This window comes from Phocoena phocoena, chromosome 16, assembly GCF_963924675.1.
Source record: "Phocoena phocoena chromosome 16, mPhoPho1.1, whole genome shotgun sequence".
Taxonomy (NCBI): Eukaryota; Metazoa; Chordata; class Mammalia; order Artiodactyla; family Phocoenidae; genus Phocoena; species Phocoena phocoena.
Window position 1 is genome coordinate 9328903 of NC_089234.1, and position 25419 is coordinate 9354321.

The following is a 25419-nucleotide window of genomic DNA, read 5'->3' on the forward strand; positions in this document are numbered from 1 at the left end:
TAGGGCAGGAGTCAGAGAACACGGCTCCAGGTAGAGGACAGCATCCCAGCTTGGGCAGCGAGAACATTTGGAGACACAAGAATGGTTTCCAACAAGGGAAACCTTGCAGGCTCAGGGGGGCTTGGGGAAATGCGTGTGGAGGGCTGAGGTCTGGGGTCAAAATGGAATCGATGTCGATTCAGGAGTAATGCAGAAGCTATACTGGTAAGGAACACCCGAGGACGGGGGGAGCCTTGGAGACCCCAGCTCAGGCAGGCCACATGCCTTCGCTCTCTCACTCCCACTTGTTTCTCTCACGGTAAAAACACAGTTCCAATGAATCACCCACATTCTAGCTCATTTCCTATCTCCCGGTTCTAGACATTTCCAGTAGGAGAGCTAACCTGGTGCCAAACAGCGACTTTTCCTGGTGTGCATGACTCATCAGGAAAAGTGTCTCTTGGGCTATTAAAGGAGTGGGAGAGGGTGTATCTAAGACACTTGGGTTCAAAGCAAATTCTACAGAAACTAAGCAAGGACATGTCATTCTGGCAATGAACACTGCTTTCCCCAAATAACGAGACGGGAAAAAGGGGCTCTTTACTTGACATGGTGCACAGATGTTCCAGAAAAGGATTAACTGCTTCAGAACAATACAAGCAAAACTTGGCTTAAACAGGTTGATGTGCTGACAAACACGTGGAAGATGTGTTTATCCGCTAAAGTCACATGTGCAAAAGAAAAGGAATCTCTTGACTCCCTTGAATGCACCTTATCTTGCTCGGAAGCCCCCGTCCCTGCTGATATGGGGAAGAGAACGTAAACCTGATCATGAAGGTAAGCCTGCCCGTCTAGGGCGGATCCTCCTGGCGCTGTCTTTGGCTACAGGGCCATCACACTCTGCAACCAGCCTGGCTGATGCGAGTGTTTTTACAAAGTTTCAATAGAAGCTAAAGAGACACCAGATGGATTACTGCTTTCGCCCTCACCCCCACCCTGTCCCCCTGTCCCATGCTGCCACAGCTGATGTTGCCAGTGGGGTTGAAGAGACAGAAAACACAGGCAGAGGAGGACACAGGGAGGGGAAGAAGGTGCACTGCCGGGCAATTTTAGAAGTAATTGGCTAACAACAACACTGAACCTCGAGGCAGCCTCAGGATCTTTCTAGACACCATGGCCAGGGATTCACGACTGAACCAGCTGCAGCGGGCACAAGAGAGAAACCCTCCCTGCCACCCTAGGAATGGGCAGCAAAATGTCTTGGGATTTGGCAGGTCTGGGTTCAAGTCAGGCTCCATCCCTTATCACTTGTATGACCTCTGACAAGGTATTCATCTCTACTTCAATTTCCTCATCTGTAACATGGGAATAATAAAACCAGCCCCTGAGTACTAGGTAGATTAAATGAGACTACAAATAGGAAGTGTTTATCAGAATTATTGCATTTAGTAAGCATAATGAAATGGTGCCCATTCTTATACTATAATTGTTATTTTTCACTTAAATGTTGAGATATATAACTTTTAGAATTTATAAATTTAGAGATTCTAAGAGACTGGATTAATGCTATGAAATCTTTGTACATTCAAATGCTTTTTCATTTGTCCAGAAAATTCAGAATGTTATAGGCTAACTAGTGAAATATAAATGAGAATGATCTGGTCTGATTTAGGTACATTTTAAGTATGAAATTTTTAAGGCCAGTACGGTATGGTAACTTTCCTGAATAAAATGTGTACCGTTTGCATCATGTCTTTTATTGGACACAGAACACGTGCTCAAAGGCACAGGACTATCTCATATTATAACACCTATTGTTCACTTTTTCAAGTAATCTAGTGGTTCAAAGTTATCCCATAATCTTAGATCCCATAAGAAAACTGCCTGCTATGCACTCTGAATGATGCTATGAAAAATAATATCACTGATGCTTTCCCCCATGATATTATGAGCAAACAAACAGTGTATGTTCTATTCATCAATCAATACTAAGTCACGTTACCTGCTAAAAAATGAGAGCACAGTTTCGTACGTCGGCATTGTCTGAGTTTTGCTGTTTAGTTGCAAGTAGACCCACAAAAGAAGTGTTTTCAGAAGGCGAAACTCGCTAAAAGTAAACAACCTGGCCAAAATAAAAGATTGAGAAGTAATTTTAGGAACAGCCAAAACCACACTGTGTGTAAAAAACTGAAAAATTAAAAGTGAGTTTAGGAAGGAGGCAATACCACCCCGAGTCTGTAGGTGGACTCACATATCGAGTTACTTGCTCAGGGTCACTCAGCCGGTAACCTGCATGGCTGGACCCTGAACCTCAAGTCACCTGTCACCACCAGAGCCTGTGTTTTCACCCACTGGCTGTGCTGCTGTTAAACAATGGCTATCACTGAATGAGCTCCTACCAGGAGACAGTGTTCCCAAGGCGCTTCCGTACTTTTTAAACTTAATTCCACACGGCAACCCTGCAGAGTTGGGATATATTCCTTACTTTTATAGATGTGGAAATTGGACTGACCCTATGTTCATTTAAAAATTTAATGTTTTCTTCATCATGGGGGTTTTTTTGGCATTAATTCTCACTGTAAAATATTGCATTAAAATACATTTTATCTCAATGACTGAGGTCTTTACGTGCCCCTTAAATTTTGCACCTGAGGTGAGCGCCTCACTGGTCATATTCCAGTCCCGGCCCTGACTGAGGGCTGGAATGTGAATAACTTATCCAAAGTCACACAATTCTATGGTCAGACCTGGGCAGGGGTCAGTTCTGCCCCAGACTGGCTGTGGAACCTCCTGCAGGCTAACTGGCCCTGCAGCTGCAATTCCCTCATCTGTAACGCAGTGATTATAGCAGTTGCTCAGAGGATACTTGTGAGGGCTATGTGAGGTGACACGTCATATGAGTTTCCTATTGCTGCTGTAACAAATTGCCACAAAGCGAGTGGCTTAAAACAACACGAATTTATTATCTTATTGCTCCAGAAGTCCTAAGTACAAAATGGATCTCACTGGGCTAACATCAAGGTGCGGGCAGGGCCCCGCTCCTTCCTGACGGTCCAGGGGAGAATCATTGCTTTGCCTTTTCCAGCTTCTAGAAGCCACTGGCATCCCTTGGCTCGTGGCCCCTTCCTTCGTCTTTGAGCCAGCGGCACAGCATCTTCAAATCTCTCTCTGGTTCTGACTCTTTCTCCTGCCTCTCCCACATTGAAGAATCCTGTGATGACATTGGGCCCACCCGGATTATCCAAGATAACTTCCCCATGCCAAGCTCATTCAATTAGCAACCTTAGTTCCATCTGTAAACTCAATTCCCCTTTGCCACGCAACCTAACATATTCGCAGGTTCCAGGGCTTGGGATGTCGACATCTTTGGGGGACCATTATTGAGCTGACCACACATAGAGCAGTGCCTGGGCACAGTAATGGGCTCAGGGGGCAGCAGCTCTGACTCCTGGGTGGCAGGGCTCCGAGTGGCCCACCGAGAGGTTTGGGTCCTGGCTCCAGAGCCCACACTGTGCCTGCAGCCGCACGAGGCATCTCATCAGGAAGAAGGGAGAAGGAGAACTGGGTGCTGCTCTCCATGGAATCAGCTCTGTAAAGGATGTTTCCCAAATGGCTCCTCTAAGAGCCGCCGCCGACTTGCTTCTCTGAATCATTTCAATGTTTCTTAAACCCACTGATATTTTCTGTCTCTGACCACGGAGATGCACCCTGGCTTCAAAATATATCATAGCCTCTTCAACCACCACTTTAGTGGTCATGGTGGGTGGAAGCCAAGCTAAACCGTGACTCTAAAGAGCAATGGGAATGTCACTCTTCCGCCCCTCTCGCTATTTCTGGACACAGTGGAATGGTCTCTTTCCTCTTACTTTTTTTAGGCACCTACAATGTGTGGGCTTTGACTCTGGCCAGACAGTGACCAAATTTGTCACTGTCTGGGCAATAACGGTGAGCCAAGAGGGGAGACATCACAGAATCACTTGGTATGATGTCCCCACAAGGAACTCTTCGACCACTGCTGGGCTGGGGAGCTACGTGTCTTCTGGTGCAGAACCCACGCTTGAGGTCCTCAAGCCCAGAAAGTTCTTTGAGATCTTACCAAAGAGGAGCTTACCAACACAAGGGGAGTAATTGGGAGCTCCATGAATCAGGACCCTGGTTTTCCTTTTATGATGAAGGGTAATTATTGAAATAAAGCCCTCTGTCTTTAGGCCAAGTATTAGTACCCTAAAGTACTAGTTCCTACAGGAAATAATCACGCTGAGGACATTCAAACATATTTTCATTTACCTAAGAGCTCTGATGATCTGAATCAAGACGGAACTCACAGAGATCCTAAACTTCCCCCCAACACAGGCGACCGTCTGGGCTGTTCTACATGTTCTTATTGGGGCTCACAAGTAGCCATTGGGATGTAACTGGTGTAAAAATGCCTTTAACAGGACATTGTCCTCTATTTTTATTGAGAAAACTGTGTATAAACAATAAAGATCTCCTTCTGAACACAGACCATAGAGAAAGCCGTGCCCAAGTGAACAAGAAAATATGAACAAGGATGTCCACTGCAGCTCTGACTGTCATCACAAAAATGAAGCAAAATAAAACAAAAGGCCGTTAGGAAGGGAATGAAAATACTGTTGTCTATTCATCCAGAGCCCTGTACAACAATTAACATTTAAAATGCGAATTAGGTACATACATATCAATACGGCGAGAACACGTCGTGTGATGTTAGTGAAAGAGTAAGTTGCAGGAGGTCACAATCACTGCAATCACTATGAGGAAGCTGATTTGAAATTTAAACCTTTGCAAAACCATACTGTGCATTATTTTCGCATGTACACATATGTAACAAGAATATAATCTCGTGGACTGGATTCACACAAATCCTCCACTTTAGGGAGGGAGGGAGGCCAAGAGGAAGGAAGGGGAATAGGGCTGGGTGGGGAGTGGGGCGGAGCACACAGCGGACTTCTGCTTTCCTGGTCATGTTTTATTTCTTAACTTACGACAAAATGCGACCATCTGTTCATTTGGGGAGGTGGGTCCAATTGTGTTTTGCATTATCCTCCTACCTCTGTAACTTTTTTTATAATCAAAAATATGACCTTCCATGTCCTTATTGATCTTGACCATCAATAAGGAATAAGAAAGCCTGGAGCAGAGCACACCAGTAGGCTGGTAATGACCACGGGCATTGAGGCCACTCAGACCTGGGTTCAATTCCCAACCCTCTTGCTGCATGGCAGGAGCAATCCTTTCACGTCCTATAACCTCCATTCTGCAGGGGAAAAGACGAGGAATACCCGCCTGGGTTGCCGTAAGAATTAGACCCGAAAACCCACTCTGCGTGTTCTGTACACCCCACGTGCTTCATCATTGGTAGGTATTGCTGTTATTAGCCAGAGAAGCATTAGCTGCAGGAAGTACTGTTTGAGAGGGCTTCCCAGTGGTGTTCCAAATGCCGTGGAGGACACGGTGGCTTTTCTCAGGGAATTCCTGAGCCCTCAAGACTCTTTGCATCACAGACAGGAAGTCTGGGGGTGGGGTGGTGGGACACGTGCCCCCCTGGTTGCAGGGCAGCCTTTCGTGCAGGTAGAACTAGACAGCCCTCTGAGTCCTCCATTCTCCTAAGTCTACAAGGAGCTTGGCTTCCAGAAAAACAGAATTCAGAATGAAGTTTTCATAATATTAGAGTGAGTGAAGAAACAGGGTCACCGAGTGGTGACCGTTAAGGAGAAAACTGACTGAAAACCAGAGGCCCAGGAGGTCAGGGAAACTGTGTGTTTTACCACAGGTCATTTACAAGATGGAAAAAAACTCAAAGGAAGATGAGGTCAAAGGGACTTCGGATGGGGAAGGTGAATGGCCTTGAAGTTGAAGCATCTGCTGAGACAGATGTTGTTCCCAAAAGGCTTAGAGACCCAAGCACCAGGAGCGAGGGATGGGTCACAGTCTACGCTAAGTGGGGCTGAGGGACTCTCCATCCCTGACACCCGGCTGGCCTTTCCACACAGATGCCCTGGGGCCATGTGACTTCCCAGGACAACCCAGTGCTTGCTGAGTTCTGTTTGCTGGGAAACCTGGCCTCTGTTACAAATGAGGAGACGGTGCAGCAGTGAGGGTGGGACCTGGACCTTGGAAACCGGAGCCCTGAGCTCGAGCCTAGCCCTGTCTTTTATCATCCCTCTTATCTTAGGGACAATAATTGTACCTACCGCACAGCACTGTGGGGATTAAAAGGGACAGTGCACACAGCACAGCACACACCCAGAAGTGCTCAGTAAAAGTTAATTCACCCGAAGCTCCTTTCTTAAGCAGGTGTGGTCCGTGGTGTCAGGCCCACCAGCCACTAAGATGAGAAGCCTGGTAAATTTCTAACCATCTCCCCGGGCGCTGGGTGTGGCCCAAGGCCCCTCTTTCCATGCCCTCTGTTCCCCACCTCCCTCCAGCTTCAAGGCAGCTGGACATCAACCAGGCAAGGAGAGTTCACCTCGGAAGACAAGACGGCAGCATGAGGTCCAGGAGCTGAGGGCCTGGTCCCTCCAGGGCACACATGCTGACGAAATGCCTGAGGCCTCACAGGCTCTTCCCTCCCTCCAGGTAGCCCGGCACTGTCTGTGAAGACAGTCAGCTCCTGGGGTGAAGCCAGAGGAGCAGGACCCAGTGTCCACATCAGTCATGTCTCCCCAAACTTGTGAGTCTAGACGCCTGACACGTAATGTTCTTGACCTCTTTTCCTGCCCAGCCAGCCTTTTCTAGGGCGTATCCCATCGCTAACATTCTGGTTGTGGTCAGACATTCTTTTTCCCTTCCTTGGTTAAATGTTACCGGGGTGAGACAGCTCAGGCTTTCCAAGGGAGGGACAGTGTCATGAAAAGTCTAAGGGCTGTCATGTTTATCATTTCTTCAAGGGTTGCACAACCTTTGCTCCATGGAGGGTGGGGAGAATGCGCTTGTGGAAAAGCCATGGAGAGCAGGGCAAAATGACCCTGGGAGCCCCCGGCTCCCCCCTGTCAGGGCCTGGCATTGCTCTTGGGGCCCAAGTTCCTGAGGTCTTCTTAGATAATACAGAGATTAGAGGTCTCCTTCAACACCAGAACCCAGAACGTTGTTCTATCAACCTCATTTCCCTGTAAGTCTGAGGGCATTGCCAGCTACTGAGTCAATTCAAACCAACAGGAGAACAAATCCTTCCAGGTCTAATTCCTGAAATCGGAACGCTTTCCACCACACATGCATGAGGAAACATTTATTTCCTAATATACCATCATAATTTTTCGTAGAATTTTGTCTTCAGTTTTGTAATTCACCCAAAGGGAATACCATCTTGGTAACTTGGCAGTGGGTATCAAGAACCTTTTAAAAAGTCCCCCAAAGACACAACAACTAAATGCAATACATGTTCCTAACCTGATCCTGCATTGGAGGAAAAAAGATGCTATAAAGGACAGTGCATCACATTGTGTAAGGTATCACATCGATGTCAAATTTCCTGAAGTTGTTAACTGCACTGGGATTATAACAGAAAAATTCTCTTTATTAGAAAGTATACATTGAAGCATTCAGGGGTAAGGGAACATGATATGTGCAACTTTCCCTCAAAGGGTTAAAAAATGTGTGTTAATAGATACACACACAGATGCAAATGATAAAGCAAACAGGACAGAGATTGAACGAAGCAGGGTAAAGGGTACTGAGATATTCTTTGTACTTTTCTTGTTATCTAATTTGTTTGAAGTTATTTTCAAATAAAATATTTTTAAAAATACTAATATAAACAAAGCCCTTTTGGCTTGGTAATTTCACTTTTAGGAATTCTCTGTGGGAAAATAATATGAGATGAAAATAAATGTACGTTGAAGGATGTCACGAAGGTACTATTTATATCAGTGAAACACTGGAAATAACCTAAAAGGCCAGGCGCTGGCCGGCGTCTAAGGAAAGCCCTGTGGTTGCCACATGGGTAACACAGAGCAGCCGGATAGGCAGAGCCAAAGCCCCCTGGGTTAAAGATGCGACTGGAAGGGGGTCAGGAGCAGACCAAGACCCTGAGGTAGAGGTCCCTGTGCTGGTTCAGATGAGAGACCTGGAAGGTTGGCCTCCGGCTGGTGCCCACGCAGAGGCCCACAGAGATGGGTTGCACTTGTGCGGGAGGATGAAGTGGTCTCCCAGGGGCTTGAGCAGCTCGTCAAGGAACACTGGGCTGGGGGTGCAGTAAAGGGCAGGGCACCAAGAGTTGGGTTTTAGCCTTAATTGTCAGAGAGGTCATACCGGCAGTGGTATGTCTGAGTCTAGAGCTGTTCAGGGCTGGAGATAGAAACTGATTTCGGGGTGAGAGCTTTTTCCTTTTTCCCTTTTCCCTGGTTTCCAAAGTTTCCACAATAAATGTGTCTTAATATTGACAGAGTTTAAAAAAATTATTTAGGCAATTAATTAATTACCAGGTGGGTAATGAGACAGCGGGCACCCCGAGGGTTCCTTGTCTGATGAATAGCACCCCTCCCCATGCCCGAGCACAGTACCCACGTTTGGGCCCCCCCCCCCCCCCCGAGGCCAGGCTGTCCAGGAGGGAGGGACGTTTGGGATGGAGAAGGCACTGCACACTGGGCATGTCCAGCAGGGGTGTGGGCGCAGGCCCCCCTAACACCTCCCTCCCCCCATCCCAGGGGCAGCTTGCCGGGAGCCAGCTCTCACCTGGGGGACCTCAGCACTTTGTGGAGCAGCTCCTGCGGGATTTTCCGGAGGTGGATCTCTGTCCCCACCAGAGGGACCAAGTTCATCTCCATCCACTTCTCGCAGGCAGTGGTGAGCGGCTCTTCCTTGTACTGCGAAGGCAAGAAAAGCGCAAGGAGAAAGGAGTCCCTGAACTTTCAGCGCCCTCTGCTGGAAGGCGACGATGCTACACGCGTGCTCTCGGGAAGGCCGCGCTGCAGCCCTGCTCAAAGCGCTTCTTCAAAACATAAATTGCAGCAGATAACCCACGTTATCTGAGTGTTTGCTATGCTCAAGGCACTGCACTAGGTTGATTCGAATCAATCCTCACTGCTACCCTATGAGGTCGGTTCATTATTATTCCTATTTTACCGAGGGAAAAACTGAGGCTCCAAAATTCCTGCTCTTGCCTGAGGTCACACAGCTAGGTAAGTGGTTTGACCACAGGGCTTGCAAGCTGAAATCTCTGAACTGAGGTCTGTGACTGATCACACACGCCCCCCCCGCCCCCCCACCCTTGGGTCTCAGTTTTCTCCTCTGATAATCAGAGTGTTAGATTACATCATTTACTGCCAACCCTGACACCCTGACTGAGCCCAGGGGGCGACACATTTCCCTCAACCCCACCAAGATGTCCTGGAATGTTGTCTGCTGTTTTGGCAAGAAACGCTGGCTTTCCCCTCCCCACCCCCTCACCCCCCAGATTAAAGCTTTTCTACTTTTTGGAGTGTTAAAATATTCTTTTAAACATAAAATGATTTTTAAAGATTGTTCACTTGGCACTGTTAGGTTGGTGCCATCAGATTTTTTGGAGCTGGGCCTGGTGCATGAAATCCCAGAGTCTGGGTGCTCCTGAGGGCCCCCCAGGTGCCGCGTGCCCCGTCCAGGTTGCTCTCACCTTGCAGCCGGCCAGGTAGAAGTTCTTGATGGTGCTCGGCGTCAGTCCGTTCATCATCACGGTCACACACCTGCAGAGAGACAACTGCTGTTCCTGGAGGCCCCCAGGCTGCTTTTAGGGAAGTGGGCAGCCCCAGAGGTTTTACCTCAACTCCGCGCCAGCAGTAGAGACCTTTCAGGGAAGGGAAGGAGAAGAGCCTCATTTTAGGCATGTGGACATCTGGCTAGAGGACAAGACCGGCAAGGCTTGTTGCAAAGAGCTCTGGGCCGAGGGAGGTGAGGCCTAAGGTCAAATCCTTCTGAAGGAAACAACGTAGCCTTGGCACCAGGGAGAAGTATTACTGTTTAGAGATTAAGCACCTAAACGTGCCTTACTGAGTTTTAATTTTAGCCAGGGTGACCATCTGTTTGTCCCCCTGCTGGAGGTATTTTCTTCCTGTACAGACCATTGTGGAGCTGTAGAGGGGTTTCCGGTCCTGTTCCTCTCTGTACGAGAGTAGACTCAAAAAGCAAGTTTCTGATGAAAATCTCCGTCCTTTTCACGACTAGGCCTCATTTACTTGCTTCACTTACTCATCAAAGATCTATTTACTGAGCAGGTACTGTGTGCCTGGCACCCTGCGAGGCCCTTGGGTTACAAAGAATAAAGCCAGTGGGCCCAACACATGTTAAATAAACATTTAGACATGTAACCACATTATCACAGTTGTGTTAAGGGTTAAAAAGTCAAAGAACAAGGTGCCATAGGAATGTGAAAAAGGGGGAATCTGACCTGGTGGGGGCATGATCAGAAAAGTGACATTTAAACCTTGAAGGAGGAGAACAAAGAACTGTTCAGACCAGGAATTGGGAGACCAGCATTCCAAGAAGAGGAAACAGGATGTGCAAAGGCCCTGAGGCAGGGACAGGGGCCGTTCTTTGAAGGAACATCAAGGAGATCCCAGATGCAGTGCAGTGAGGGGAGTAAGACTAGGAGATGAGCTGGGGCGGGCAGGGTGTGTGGTGGGGTGGATATGCTGCGCGAGAGTTTCAGTGACTCACCTGTCACAGCTGAGACTAGTCTCCAGCACAATTTTCTTAAGGCATGTTCGCGTCATCAAACAGGGCACCAGAGAATAGCTACTGAGCTCTCATACAGAAGCAAAATCTTGAACTCATTATTACTCAATGGTTATCCTAAACTCAGTTGAGATACATGTTGCTCTTGGACAAAGGCTTAAAGGATATCTGGTAAGTCTTGCACATATTCTGAAATGTATTCTTCAATTAAGCCAGGTCAGCAGAGAGCTGGGGAGCTCATTACCACCAACACCCACACCCCTGAAGAATAGCTTTTACTCAGTGGCACTTTGAAGTGAAGACTTTGCCAATATCAAGAAAGAACATTATTAACTTTATCGTTGCTTTTACTCTGTGGATATAGTTGAGGACATTGACCATCACATCACTCAATGTCATCTGATGAAGACACCCCGGGTTCTACCTCCCAAGTCAGTTTTTGGTTTCTTTGTTTTATCTAATGTCATTGATCAGGTTTCCCTTTTCATATTAGCTGCTAGGGAGCTCACAGTAAAAAGTATTGTCCACTTATAGAGTGTAGGTTTGGTTATGTAATTTTGGCTTCTCCAGCCTTGTTTTCCTTTCTCCTTTTTCTTTTCTTTTCTTTTTGAACAATTTGTGCCCTGTTATTTTATGTATTCTTTTAAGCCACCAAAAACTTTTACTAGAACAAGGCAAGAAATACTGAATGAAAAACAATCTGGACATGGTTAAGGCACTTTAAGCCCCACCCTCCTTGGATCCTAGGATGGCCCCTTCACCACAGTGAGACTGATCATACCTATTATAAGGAATTGTCCTGAGTATTGGAAAAGTCTGTGCTGGGTAAACACCAGACTCTGCTGTCATCTCTCAGGCACGCTGGCAGGTGAGATTGCTGAGTCCCGTCAATTCTACATCTTCACCATCTCCTGGAAGACCTGCCCCCTCCTCTCCCTTCCCACTTCCCCTGCCTAGTTCAGACCCTCCTCTCTCTCATCCGGGCCTCTGCACAGGTCTCCCTGCCCACACCATCCTCCCGCGTCCCCACCGCATCCTGAAGGTCTCAGCCAAAAACACAGAGGGGCTCTGGTCACTCTCCCCGCCCAAGCTTCAGGCTCTCCTCTGCTGGCAGAACCAGGTAGAACCTGCTCACATGGCCTTTGAGGTCTGCATGACCTGGACTCCCGCTAACTTCCCCACCCACCTTTCCCTTCATCTTTCCACACCCCTCCCCAACTCCAGCTGCATTGGGTTTTAGTGGCCAAGCACGTTCCAGTTTCTATGCTCTCCTCTGCCTGAAGTCCTCTTCTCTCTCACTCTTTGACAACTGGCATCCTTTCAGGCTCAGCTCAAGTGCCACCTCCTCTTGGAAGTCTCCCTGATTGCTTCTCCTCACATGCTCCCTCTGCTTTGATTTCCATGACCTCCTTCTGCCTGGTACCTCTGCCTCCTCCCAACACTCTCCCCTTGAAACTAGAGACTGCCAGGAAGCAGCCCTCCCAGCATAAATCCATCCCCTGAGGGTCTCCTCTGTGCCAGCCTCTGTGGCTGTTTCTGGAAATACCTGCCATGTACAGACAAAACTCCTCTCCTCCTGGGGCTCCTGGCCTCACTGTGAGCTGAGCTCACCAATCAGCAAGGGGCAGACCAGGTGCGAAAGGGGCTGTGTGCGAGGTTCAGGTCCCATACCTCACCAGGCATGGTGTTCTTCAGGAGTGGGTTTTTGCCAGTAGAGACGCACGGGCGGAATTAGCTGCGTTTGAAGTTGGGATACAGAAATCAGTGCTCCAGGAGGCTGGCACCTTCACCTGTGCTCCCCCCTTCTCACTGTGAGACTCACTGGCTGGGCTTCCCAGACTGGAGGACACAGAGCAAGCCCTGGGGCCACCCAGGCCACTTGCTTCTGGGCTCAGGGAGGGTGGGAATTTCCACTTGCAGAAGTTCTAAGGGCACCAAGCAGTTGCCCACAGATGGAGTTCAGCCCTGCATGGAAGGAAATGCCCTTTCAGCCCTGTGAGCCTGGAGGGACCCAAGTGACCCTCAGGGAGGTTGTGTGTGTGTGTGTGTGTGTGAGTGTGTGTGTGTGTGTGTTTTCGTGTGTGTGTGTGTGCAGGCAACAACCAACAACCATGATCCCAGTTGTGCCAAAGCAGACATTGATGCATGCGTCTAACAAACAGCACCCTGTGTAACCCGCACGCACACACTTCATCCCCTAGAGATGGGCGGCCTCAAGTGTGCGTGATTCAGACTCAAGCAGCCATCTGGGTGATTTTGCATTGGCTGGGGGTTCAGCCAAGATGACCTTTGGGATCCCATCCAGCACCTGGATTTGTGATGCTATCAGAGTGATCCGGGGCATTTCTGTTCACACACACACACACACACACTGAGGCTTGTGCTGCCACACCCCTGCCAACTGTACCATCAGCCTCTCAAAGGCAGGCGAGACCCAGCCCAGCTGTGTGCCAGACCCGCCTGGCTCTGGCCTCGGATTCCAGCCCCACCACAGTTATCTGTAGCATCTCGGGCAGGGCCCATCAGCCCCAGGCAGCCTAGGTTTGCTCATCCGTGGAATGATAGGCTTGGCTCAGTATCCAGAGCCCTCCCTGTTCCGGCATTCAAGACAAGGCATGTGAAGGAGGAAGGAAATGAGGAATCTGCCATTCTCGGTCCCACCCCAGATAAGCCAGGGCTACGGTTCCGGAAGGAAGATGGGGCTTTGAATCTGGGCCTCCCCGTAGGGCAGTTGAGGCTCACAGACAGAAGGTGGCCAGATGCCCCACTCCAAGAGGGAAGCTGGCCTTCCAGGTTTGGGGCCAGAGTTCTCTTCCTGCACAGCACCAGGAAATAGCTGCTCAGAAATGCACGCAGAGGCTGTGATTTAGTAGTGATTATCAGCCACAAGGTTACGCGGAGCTGAAGTCATGTGACACACAATGGAAGGGGAGTGGGGATTCTCAGGAAAACCCAGACTTTATCCCACCACCTGCAGGGTCAAGGCCAGACTCCTGGGTTCTCCCCGAGATGCTACACGACCTGTCCCTGCCTGTGACGGCGGGCCTCCCATCTCTCACAGCCAGCCACCCACCCCACAGTCTGGCCAGGCCGACACACCGGAGTGCCTTTTCAAGACTGGTCCCCTCCGCGTGTCTTCTGTGGCCACGTCCAGGCCTCTGGAAGCCTGCGTCCCTGGGTTCACGGGGCATCTGCATCCCCAGCGAGGCTTCGAGATGCTCCAGACTGAGGATCTGGCCCGAGTCATTTCAGGTGCCCCCAGGAATGCGGTACCAACTCAGAAACCTCTCTGGGATTGAACGTGGCTGCATGGATTCTACAGAAAGTGAGCTGAGACCTGCAGGGCCCCTGGAAGACATCCTGCCCCTGCCTTTTAGAGAGCAGCTGCTGTCCTCTCTGCGCTAAGATGGGACGTTCGTTCACTCATTTATTCATTCATTCATTCCCTCAAATGAAGAAACTGAGGCTTAGGGTGGTGAAACAAGCCAGGCAGAGCATCCCGGCCCTAAATCTCCTCTCTGTTGAATTGCGTCAGGAGTTTGGAACTCGAACAGCGATAAGATACCACCTCTGTGCTCAGGACGTGAGTGCAGTAAGCACACATCCCTGAAAAAGCCTAAGAGAAGGGACAGAATACTCTAGAAAAATGAATCCCATCAGTGCTTTTCCATTTGGTTCATTTACCTTCCATCAGCATTGATGGCCGACTCAAACTTGTGTTCTATGCGAAGAAACCCCAGATGTCCCAGCCCGCGGAAGAGGCCTGCTCCATGAGCTGGGCCGGGAGGGCCCCTTTGGATCCCACCTGGGGCTGGCCCTGGCCGCGCCTTGCCACGGTTCCTTACCTTTGGAACAGGCTGCGGAACTGAAGAATGTGGGCTGCAGCCAGCACGCCCAGCACGTCGTCCACGTTCACCCTTACCTCGCTCAGGTAGAGATTCTGCAGGGCCATGGCGAAGGCTGGGGAGGCAGCATCGAGGGCCAGCCGTCAGCGTGGGGCTCTGCAGCCCCGCATCCCTCATGCACAGGCGCCCTCCCTGCTGGATGAGGGTCCCTGAGCTGGGGGTCAGAGACGCATTAGACAAAACGCAACGGCTCTGACCTGGGCGCAGATGCTGCCTGGGCTCCCAGCCCCCCAAAGGAGCTGAGGATGGAGCTCCTGTGAAAGAATCTTCTGTGAGCCTGTCCCGAGCCTGTGCCTCAGGGGTTCTGTCCTAACTGGGGGCCTGTGGCCTGTGCCGGGAGCTGGCCACCCCAAGGCGTGCACAATGCTGTATGCATGATGTGTTTTGTGTTCTCTGGAGATGACATCGTCACAGCGGGTTTTCCCCAGAGTCTGGGCTCTTCAACAAGGTTAAGGACTCCCGGGACGAGCCGGGATCAATTTGCCAGTCCGTGGGCCCAGCCTATTCCAAGTTCTACCTGATCCCCAGCAGCGCTGTAGTGCAGTCCCATGGGCTCCGAGGACAGCTGGTGTGGATAATTATTATGTGGATAATCTCCTGATGGCACGTGACAGCACGGTGCATTCACACCTGTTAACAGGTGTGTCTAGGTGGCCGGGATGGGATGGGGAGGGGCTGAGCCCAAGGGAGGCCCCTGGGGGAGGTCTCTGCTGTCAGCAGCCAGCCAGGGAGGGGCCCTGGTGGGAAGGGGCGGGTCAGTGTTGCCTACGGACAAGGGTGGGCCTGAGGGCTTCGCTGGGCATCTGCGCCCAGAAAAGCAGTGACATCTTCCCTGGGTCTGTCTGGGTAGCCTGCCTCTTCCTCCCTCCTCTGCATTCCTCACTCCTCTTTACAAGGACGGGGACCTCTCTTTAGCAGAAGTCCCCCTTCTTTTACTTCCCCACATTGTGCCAGCCTCCTTCCCCTCCGCCCTGCGCTGCTCAGCTCTTTTTAATAAGGAAGCACTGAACACTGTGTGCCTCCACTTTGGGGTGTTTTGTTTGTTTTTCAAATCTGAGAGGCAGTTTGTTCAACGACACTCTCAGAATTCGAGGACAGGTGCACGTTACCAGCTTCGGTGACCAGAGGGTCATTGATCTTCAAGGAAACGATCATCTTCCTTACAGGGCGTTGTTCTTTCATCTTCCCGGGCAGCTGAGCTAGCGAAGGGAACAGGATGAGGACGCACAGGTGTGACAGCCACAGTGACCCGTGCAGGTACAGCGTGAGGCCCCACAACTACTCGCACAGCGTGATCTTGGCGTGGATCACACTGTATTTTGTTCATCTTTGTTTGCTTGTTGGTTTAGTGGATGCACTGATGAAATGATTATTTATCTTGAAATAGTTGAAGACTCACAAGAAGTTACAAAAATAGTACAGAGAGTTCCCGTGTCCCCCCTGGGCCAGCTTCCCCGACGATCTAACACAGCCACTGTGACTGCAAGACCGGGACACTGATGCTCACACTGATACAGACCCCCTCCCCCTCCTCTCCCTCCCTCCCCACTTCCTCTCCTTAGGCTGTGAGCAGCGAGAGGGCCAGGGGTGGGCCTCCATCACCTCTGCGCCCTGAGCACCCAGCTCAGACCGGGCACCAGGCGAGAGCGCAAAAGGACCATTAGCTGAAGGATGAGTGTGGGACCAAGGCGTCCTCCCAGCGGCTCCTGAGACTTTGCCCCACGGAGCTCCAAACAAAGGACCCCCGCCACGGAGGGTTTCCAGGGGGAAGCAGAGGGGCAGCCCGCATCACCGCCAGCCTCCACAATCCACTCAGGGTTACTCTGAAATGTGAGTTACGACACACGGTGCCCTCAGGTCTCCAGCGGGCGTCCCGTGCCTTTGGCATGAAGCCAGAGCCCCTCCAGCGGCCCCAAGACCCTCCCACTAGTCTCCAGTTCACCAGGTCCCAAACCTGCCTCTTCGTGGTTTGTTGCCCAGGAGATTTGTGGAGCTCCCTGTCTTCCCCATCAGGGGCCCGCCTGACCCCCTGCTATGGAAGGGAGCTCCACACCACCACCTCCCCCCAAACTGGCTTTATGTTCCCTCCTGGACCAATCACCTGCCAAGACACCGAGTATCTGTTGGTTTATGATCGGCCGGGCAGGCACACTGGACGGTGAACCTGCCATCCCACCCCAGGCCCCGCACAGTCTTGCACACACTGGTGCTCAGTAAGTATTGGCCGAATCGATGGATGAATGGATTCCGTGGCCAGCGAGCTCAGGCTGCCAGGTCACGCAAGCGACACAAGTCCGGAGCCCAAAGTATGTCACAATTTGCAGCTACAAAGAATGCAGAAAAAAGAGAACAAAGGTCCACTTCCCTCGGGCAAACAAGGCTGCCGAGCCTTCCCTCACCACGTTCTCGGCACCTGGCTCTGTTCAGGCTCGCATTTGGCCAGTGTTTATTGAGCACCTACTAAGTGCCAGGCCCTGTTCCTGGCTCTGGCTCACTTTCCTCCCCTGGATATCTGCACAGCCTCCCCTCTGCCCGCTCCATTCTGTCACTCACCCCCACTGGGGGCAGTAAACAAGCGGATGCTGGCAAGTGCCTGACACGTAGCGGGTGTTCATGAGGCATCGTTAGGGTCATCACGAATCACACGATTTCTCATGTTTTATCATCACTTCAGGCGGGCTCGTCTGTCCCCCACCCCCCGACATTAAGTTCCTAGCACAATGCCTGGCACAAGTTAAGTACTGAACATCTCTTGAAGGGAAGAAGGAACCTTATCGGCTAGGTCAGAGTACGTGGAAGACAGTTTCTGTAAGTAAAACTTCGCAATCTGATAGGCAAGTGATAATTTGATCATACGCGTCTGAGGTGCCCCCGAAGTGGTTTGTTTTTAGTAAGAGAGGGTCGTTTGCTTTCGGGTCCTCCTAGAGAATAAACACATGCTGCTGTGGTTCCGCTGATCCTGGACTCTGGGTGGAATGAACGTGAACGTGAGTGGCTGGGACAGCCCCGTGTGGCCAGCACAGGGTTGCCCCAGGGGAGCTGTGTCTCCTCAGCGCCCACCACTCCAGGGCTTGGTCAGAAACTTCCTCTGCTGCTAACTCCAGAAGAAGGATGCTCACGTTCTCAGGAATAGAAAAGCAGTAACTGTGAGATGCGTATAGAAACCATCATTGAAGGCACATGAAGGGCTGGGACCGTCCCCACTGAAAGCCTTGGAGACACGAGTCCCAGGGTCTGACGCAGTTGGTGGTGCTTGCAGGGGAGACCCCGGGAAGCTGTGACAGCCCAGGCACTGAGGTTTCACTCCTGCACGTGACCTGACGTCCCCCAGCCGGGCCCAGCCTCCAGCAGGGGGCTTGGATTACAGCAGCTGTTTTAGGAGGGCCAAATCTGAGTGGGACCATTCTAGACTCACGAAAAACATAACAACTCCATTTTTCCCTTCCATATTCTCTTGATTTTCATTGTACTCACTGTCTGAACCCCAGTGGCCTTCCACTGGTTGCCCAGGAAGGGCTGTGATCTGGGCATAGGGGCCATGGGAGAAAGAGCTCAGTCCCAGGTTTGAAGACACTGGGACAAAGGCTCAGGAAGATCATATGTGTGAAGGCTGTTACAGTTCTGTGGGGACGCCACGGCCTGCTCTTGGCTCCCAGCTTGGCCGGGAAGGGCTGAGTCAGAAGCTTTGTGGCCGGGAAGATGCCGGCAGGCAGCCAGGCTCCGTCTCCCGACTGGGGGCTCCGGCAGCCCGTCTGGCTCCAGAATGTCAGAGCTTTACTGCCACGTCCTGGAAATGCAATCCCATCCCGACTGGCATGCTGGCTGCTTGGGAGACCTTGAATTTTCCATGGCACCTGCTTATGAGTTGTCCGGAGGCGATGCCAACTATATTACCTGAGAAGAAGTTGGCAAGGCTGCAGGAGAGGAACTTATGGGACAGATAAGGGGCAGCTGGGGATTATTAGGGTTCAAAAAAGAGAAAAAGAAAGACGTGACCTAAATACTTTCGGGTATGAGGTGGCGTTAAGAAAAGAGAAAGAAAAGGAAAAGAAAAAGTGAAATTGATGTACACTTGTAAACCTCCAACCAGCACTTAGAGCCAAACAAGCCACAGATGTCAGAACTATGCGATCTTTCTAGAAAGCCCATCAGAAGCCTCAACACAACCCACTTTCTCTTCTCAAAGAAGTAGGGAGGGCCTCCCTCATAGCCGGTGGACAAGAATGGGTTATTATGAGAACAGAACTGACATTTACTGACTACTCACTATGTGCCAGGCGTTGTTCTAGAACTTCACACCTGTTACCTCCTCCACAAGGAAACACAATAAGAACCATTATCCCATTTTATAGCCGAGGAGACTGAGGTTAATCCTGTAATGAGATCACACACCATGAGCCTTGGTCTTAACTGCCAGAGTGACCGCGGTCCCCAAACAGATAACCGAACGCCAAGCTGGGGCCTCTCTAACCAGAGAGCCCTTGGGGGTCCTGCTCTGGGTGAGAACGTACCTTGCAGAAGCTTCTCCAGCTCCTTCTCAGGGTTTGCGTTGCCCCGGGCCAGGGCCATCATGTAAAGCTTGGTCAGGGTCTCGGACTGAAAAAGCTGGGGCTGATGGAGCTCCCATCTGAAGCCGAGGCATTCGAGAATCACACCTGAGGAGAGGAAAGGATGCTGAGCAAACATTTTAACGACACCCCGACCTGAAGATGCTTTCACTCTTTCTCCCACGTACTCTCTGTCCATCCCGTTATCGGGCAAACGAGTGGGCAGGCGGCTTCGCTAGGAACGAAGTACCAGCCACGGGGGGCTTCCTGGCTCCCAAGCGGATACGATGGGCACAAGGTAACTTAGAAAGCGGTACACGTCCCCCAGAGCTGCAGAGGCACACAAGCTGCCCTCCAACCTGGGGACTGGAAAAAGCTTCGTGGGGCAGGGACGCTGGCTGCGACACTCTTGGAGGGGGCCTCACCTTGCCTCCCCCATTGCAGTGTTTCTTAGCCTTGGCACTGTTCATATCTGGAGCCAGATAACTCTCTGTGGAGGGGTCTGTCCTGTGCTGTAGGATGTTTAGCAGCATCCCTGGCCTCCACCCACTGGATGCCAGTATCACCCGCCCCACCCAGGAGCTGTGACAACCCAAAATGTCTCCAGACATTGCCAAATGTCCTCTGGGGAGCAAAATTGCTACCTGGGCTGTTAGTGTCTAATTATTACCCACCTGAATGTCATAGAAAAAACCCCATCACCAGGGAGCGGGGTTCTCATCAGCATTGCTTTTCTCGAGGGAATGGAGATCATCAGAAAGCCCAGCTCCCAGGCATGAAATGGGATTACAGTGTGAGGAGGGTTCCTTGCAAACTGTAAAGGACTTTATGCTGGGGAGTCTCACCCGGGGTGGCACAGATGATAAGAAAAAAAGAAGAGACTTGAATAGGAAGGTAGATGGAGGATCCGGGTGAGACATGAGAGGCTATGGGCAAGGGGGGCTCTGCAGGCTGGACCCCTGAATTAGCACAGAGCTGGGGGGAAGGGAGCCATGCTCGGGGTGATTCCCCCCGAACCCTAAATCCCAGCGCTGGACAGAACCTCGAGGTTCACTAGCCCCATCTACGTATTTCTTGGCTTTGCTATTCTTTTGACTGCATGACTTTGGGTACCTGTTTCCTCTCCTGTTATTATCATCGTCATTCACCCACTTTATGATATTGTTTGGTGCTGGGAGTTGAGAACCTGGGTTTTCATCTCAAATCTCCGGTCACCTCAGGTGACAGTCTGGCTATGCCAGATTAAAAGGAATCTTGCCCCGTAATGGCGATTTTAGGCAAGGGCAGAATTGCGGATAAAGTGTGTCCCCCGCGCCCCCTTCCGCTTTCAGGATGGCAGTGCAGGGCAGACATCGCAACCAGTCTGGAACTCTTTCTCCTGAGCCCGGAGGCAGCCTCACACTGCTTCTGCCCCCGCTGCTCCCACCGTCAACCAGAGCCGACGGGCGATTAGTCTCTGCCAGGGAAGGAGGCTGGCTCTGACCTCAGACAGCCACACCGTAGGGTGGGGTTTATCCGAAAACGCGCCATCAAGAAGCTGATCTGGCCAGGCTCCTCGTGGGGCTCAGTGAGCCTTTCCCAGCTGGACGGTCTGACTCCTCACGCTACCTCAGATAAGTCTTCTTGGATGAGTGCAGAGGTGGACATCCAAGTCACGACTGATTAAAGCCCAGAGGGACACAGAACAGCTGCCCCGGGCCTGATGGGCTTCTGCTGAGTCTTCCAAGCCAAAGCCTATTTATTAACGTCGGCAGGTCTGTATTTATCATGGCCATTAGCATATGAAAATGTGTTTGCCAGGCAGTTTCATCCAGTGTGCATTTGGGAAATACTTACAGTCACCTATTGCACGAGGGACACTGTGCAGTGGGGGCAGGAACAGAACTTACAGACTCGTGACCAGGCCTCTGGTCTGGTTTTCCTTCCATAAAGACCATAAGCCACCCCTGAGGTCAGCAACATTCTGACGAATCCATTGGTGACAAGAACTCACCTGCCTCCCCGCTTTGGACGGCCTTGTTCTTCAAATTCTCAGGGAAATTGTCCTGAATCTGCGAAACGCATAACCTCGAGAAAAAATACAAACAAAAAATCCAGGCGTTAATACTGACATTTTTTTTTCTTCATCTGCAACATGTATGATTCCAGTGTAAGCATCCCTAAAGCATAAATGAATCAGTCTTATCGTATCTCTCCCTTTGGGACAGTTTCCTCAGGTCACTATGTGTCTGCCAATTCGACAAACTGTAAGCTCTGTCTGATGACCGGCTCAAAACATTAATTCCTGTTTTCAGTTTGCGGGTAGATCTTACCAAGGAGGTGTTTGAGGCTACATCTGGCTGCCTAAATGACACCTCTTTGTCATTTAGTGTCTAAAACAGTGCCTAGCATATAGTAGGTACTCAATAAATAACAGTGCCTAGCATATAGTAGGTACTCAATAAATAACTGCTGGAGAAAGGGAGAGAGAGTCCTGGCATGTCTGGAAAGTTAACTCAGCAAAACTTCTGGTTAGGGTCATGCATGTCCCAGTCTCAGTGTGCCCACAATCTAAACACAGAATCTACTCTGAGGGAGTTTCCTGGTGGTCTAGTGGCTAGGAGTCTGGGCTTTCACTGCCGTGGCCCTGGGTTGAATCCCTGGTCAGGGGACTGAGATCCTGCAAGCCCTGCAGTATGGCCAAAAAAAAAGAATCTACCCTCAACTGAGCCCCAATCCTCTGCCTGGAAATGGCATCACCAGCCTCCAGTTGCCCAGACCAGCATCCTGAATGCTGCCTCACCTGATCGCTTGCCCAGATCTAATGAAATGCCTTTTGAATGCATCCATCTCTCCTTGGGTGAATCCTTGCCCTCATTGCTATCACCTTCATCCAAGCCACCATTTTCTGCCCCCAGTCACTGCCAGTCTCCGGGCCTCCATGTGGTCCCCTCTGATGCACACCTCACACTGCAGCCTGAGGAGCCACCTGAAATGCAAATCTGGTCTTGCCTCTCCCCTGCGGAGAATCCTTCCTTGTCTCCCCAGTGCTCCTGGGGGAAAGCCAACCTCCCTCACATGGCTAGCAGGCTTCTGCCTGTCTCTGCAATCTCATCCCTCTACACTCCCTGCTCCAGCCCTTTTCAACAGCCTGAACCATCACCTCTTGCTTCCAATCTCTTGGACACGCAGCTCCCTCACCTTTTCACTGGATGACCTCCTACGCATCCTTCCAGATAAGCTTAGTTGTTGTTTCCTCTGGGGAGGCTGGGCTGGCGGCCCTCCCCAGCCCGCCCTGGGATTGCCCCTGTTAAAACTCCTTCCCCAGCGTCTTCTGGTCGCCCGTTTCCTCACGGGCCCTCTGCACCAGGCTCTGCACCCCACAGAGTCGGCGTTCATTTACCCCGGCAGCCCTAGCACAGCCATCATGCAAGTGCTCGATAAATATCAATGGATGATGACAAAGATAAGACGCTTTCCCATAAACACTATATTCACCCTGCTAAGCAAGGAACTGAAACAAAACCGGAGTCACATATTCACAGCTTGAAGACAGTCATCCCAACAAAGCCAACCAGCCAGGGGACACTTTACCACACCAGCCACTGTCACATTTGCCATGCTGTTTTCCAGTGATGCCAGAAATCCTTATGGGCCAGAGTGTATGCAGGAGGGCTTGGGTCGGAGAGCCTGTGTCCAGAATAATACTGACCACATGCTGCGCTTTCCAAGCAGAGATGGTGATTACAAGTGACTCAGCCTCAGGAAGGTTGTGGGCGCTTGAGTTGTTTATCCCACAGGAGCAGTGGACCTGACCCAAGCCAGACTCAATCCCCCTGGTGGCTTGGGTCACACATCTGGACAGAGCTGACTAAGGTCAGGAGTTCAGACTGTGACCTTAAAATGGAACGACAGACTCTGTCCTGTTGGGGCAACAGCCATGACCTCAACTACCCTCACAAACCTCACCGTCATCAGTTGAGCCAGGAGATGCCGGGCAACACAAGTAACCAACCACATTGCCTCCTCCTGGTGTACTGGCCGCTTGCCAAGATATACCATGTATCCTGTGGACTCTGTAGCTCCCAAAGCTGAGGCTCATTTCAGGACCATTGGAAAAGCTAATGCAACACATGGCATCTGGGAGCTGTCCTCTTCACCCTGTGGGACCAAGTGGCCTGGGATAAAGTGGGGATGCTGGGAACGTGCCGTTAGTCTGGGGCTCACGACCTTGATGGGGAAACAGAGGGTAAAAGGGAAAGTCCATAAGTTTCTCATGGACATATGGACTTCCTGCAGCAGACCATCGAAACAAAGGGCTTTCGACTTGATACCTTCAACATGCAAAGCTCCAATGTGGTTTACCGGGAAGAGTCATGCAGACCTTGGGCCTGCCTCTGGGTCTTGGTTCTTTCCTCTGTAGGAGGGAAATGAGGACCACGTGGAAGTCACTGGGGGAGTAAAAGAGCTAATGCTCGGGATGCCTGGCACGGAGCAGACACTCTGTTCTCCTATGAGCTCTACACCGTGGGTCATGGGTCTCCGGTCCCAGCTCTCCTGAAACTGCTCTCTGATGAAAATCTAGGGGTCCCTTCTTTGCATCCTTGCCTCTTAGCATGACCTCCTTCCAACCTCACAGTGGACTTGGCACTGCCGTCAGAATGGGAAAAATCATGAGGCAGGGTCACCTTTTCCTAGGGCCCAAGCCCCCCAGATCAGCGGTCCCCAACCTCTTTGGCACCAGGGACAGGTTTCGTGGAAGACAATCTTTCCACGGACCAGGGCTGGGGGGATGGTTTCGGGATGATCCACGTGCATTACATTTACTGTGTACTTTATTTCTATTATTATTACCTTGTAATAGATAATGAAATAATTATACAATCCACCATAATGCAGAACCAGTGGGAGCCCTGAGCCTGTTTTCCTGCAACTAGATGGTCCCACCTGGCGGTGACGGGAGACAGTGACACCTGAAGTGTGTGGCTTGTGTCTGGTCTACTCCGTAAGATGCAGCTTGTCACTTGCCGCTCGCTGATGGGGTTTTGATGTGTCTGCAAGCCATTGATTTGTTATGGTCTCTGTGCGGTCAGACCTCTCGGCTAATGATGATCTGTATTTGCAGCCGCTCCCCAGCGCTAGCGTCACCGCCTCAGCTCCACCTCAGATCATCAGGCGTTAGATTCTCATAAGGAGCGCGCAACCAAGATCCCTCGCATGCGCACTTCACAGCAGGGTTCGCGCTCCTATGAGAACCTAACGCCGCCGCTGATCTGACAGGAGGCGGAGCTCAGGCGGTACTGTGAGCCATGGGGAGCGGCTGTAAATACAGATGGAGCTCCGCTTGCTCGCCTGCTGCTCACCTCCTGCTGTGCCGCCCGGGGGCGGCGGTGGGGGTTGGGGGGGGGTGTCCTAACAGGCCACAGACCGGTGGCCCGGGGGGTGGGGACCTCTGCCCTAGAGCCTCCTTCCTCAGCCACACTCCTCCATCCTGGATCTTTGGGTTCATATGTTAGCTGTGTCCACACGTACCAGAGAACTCCAGGGACACTGAATGACACATGTTAATTGGGTATTTATTTGCCAGATACCGTTCTAAGCTCTCAATGAATTATGTCATATAATTCTCATGGCAACTCTGTAAGACAGCATCCCCAGTCTGCAGATAAAGAAACTAAGGCACGAAAAGGTTAGGTTGGTTTGCAAGGTGGTTAGCATTTCCTCATCTCTCAGGCCCCTTCTCCCCATACTCCACACCCCAGTCCCAGTGGAAGGAAGCATGACGAAGACCAGGAACCTGAGGTTCCTCTATAGCATCTCTGAGTTCTGGAGCCAAAAGCTCACAGCGTCATGGAGACCCACAGACACAACCAGAAGTACTGGCTAGCTGGGCAGAACCTGGGGCATTGACATATGAGAAGCACAATTACATATCTGAAATAAATGGGAAGCTCAGAGCTAGTTAACTCAGCTTTCCACGGCCAGTGACGCTTCACAGAACTAGTAAAATATAGATGGGTCCAGCTCCCATCAAAGTCAACAGCGCTCCCAAGTGGAACAAGCAACAATAACAGCGTCATCGGCAAGAACAGTCTTGCTGGTTGGGCAGCCAGAGAGCTACGGGGAAGGTGCCCGTGTGTGTGTCGCAGGTACAATTCCAGACACCCCCACCCCTACCATCGACCTTGTTAGCTGACAAGTCTGAAAGTACAGAAGGGTTACCAGGAATAAGCCCTTGGTTTTATTACGTAAATTAAACTTTTGTTATGCTTTCCAAGTTTATGTTTCTCACAATCACATGGAATAAATCCCCATTGTGAAAATAAAGAAAAAATTTTGTG

The 25419-nt window shown here is 50.9% G+C and overlaps 1 protein-coding gene across 1 annotated transcript in view; it reads right to left on the reverse strand.

Annotated features, from left to right (window-relative positions):
• BTBD16 (BTB domain containing 16) overlaps window positions 1-25419 on the reverse strand; it is a 45479-nt gene that overhangs the window by 14796 nt on the left and 5264 nt on the right. The window contains exons 3-9 of the mRNA XM_065894784.1: window positions 21093-21166; window positions 19064-19207; window positions 15662-15751; window positions 14493-14607; window positions 9590-9659; window positions 8674-8804; window positions 1982-2101 (exon numbers count right to left, since the gene is read on the reverse strand). Coding sequence (XP_065750856.1) covers window positions 1982-2101; window positions 8674-8804; window positions 9590-9659; window positions 14493-14607; window positions 15662-15751; window positions 19064-19207; window positions 21093-21166 — 744 coding nt within the window. The remainder of the gene's footprint in view (window positions 1-1981; window positions 2102-8673; window positions 8805-9589; window positions 9660-14492; window positions 14608-15661; window positions 15752-19063; window positions 19208-21092; window positions 21167-25419) is intronic.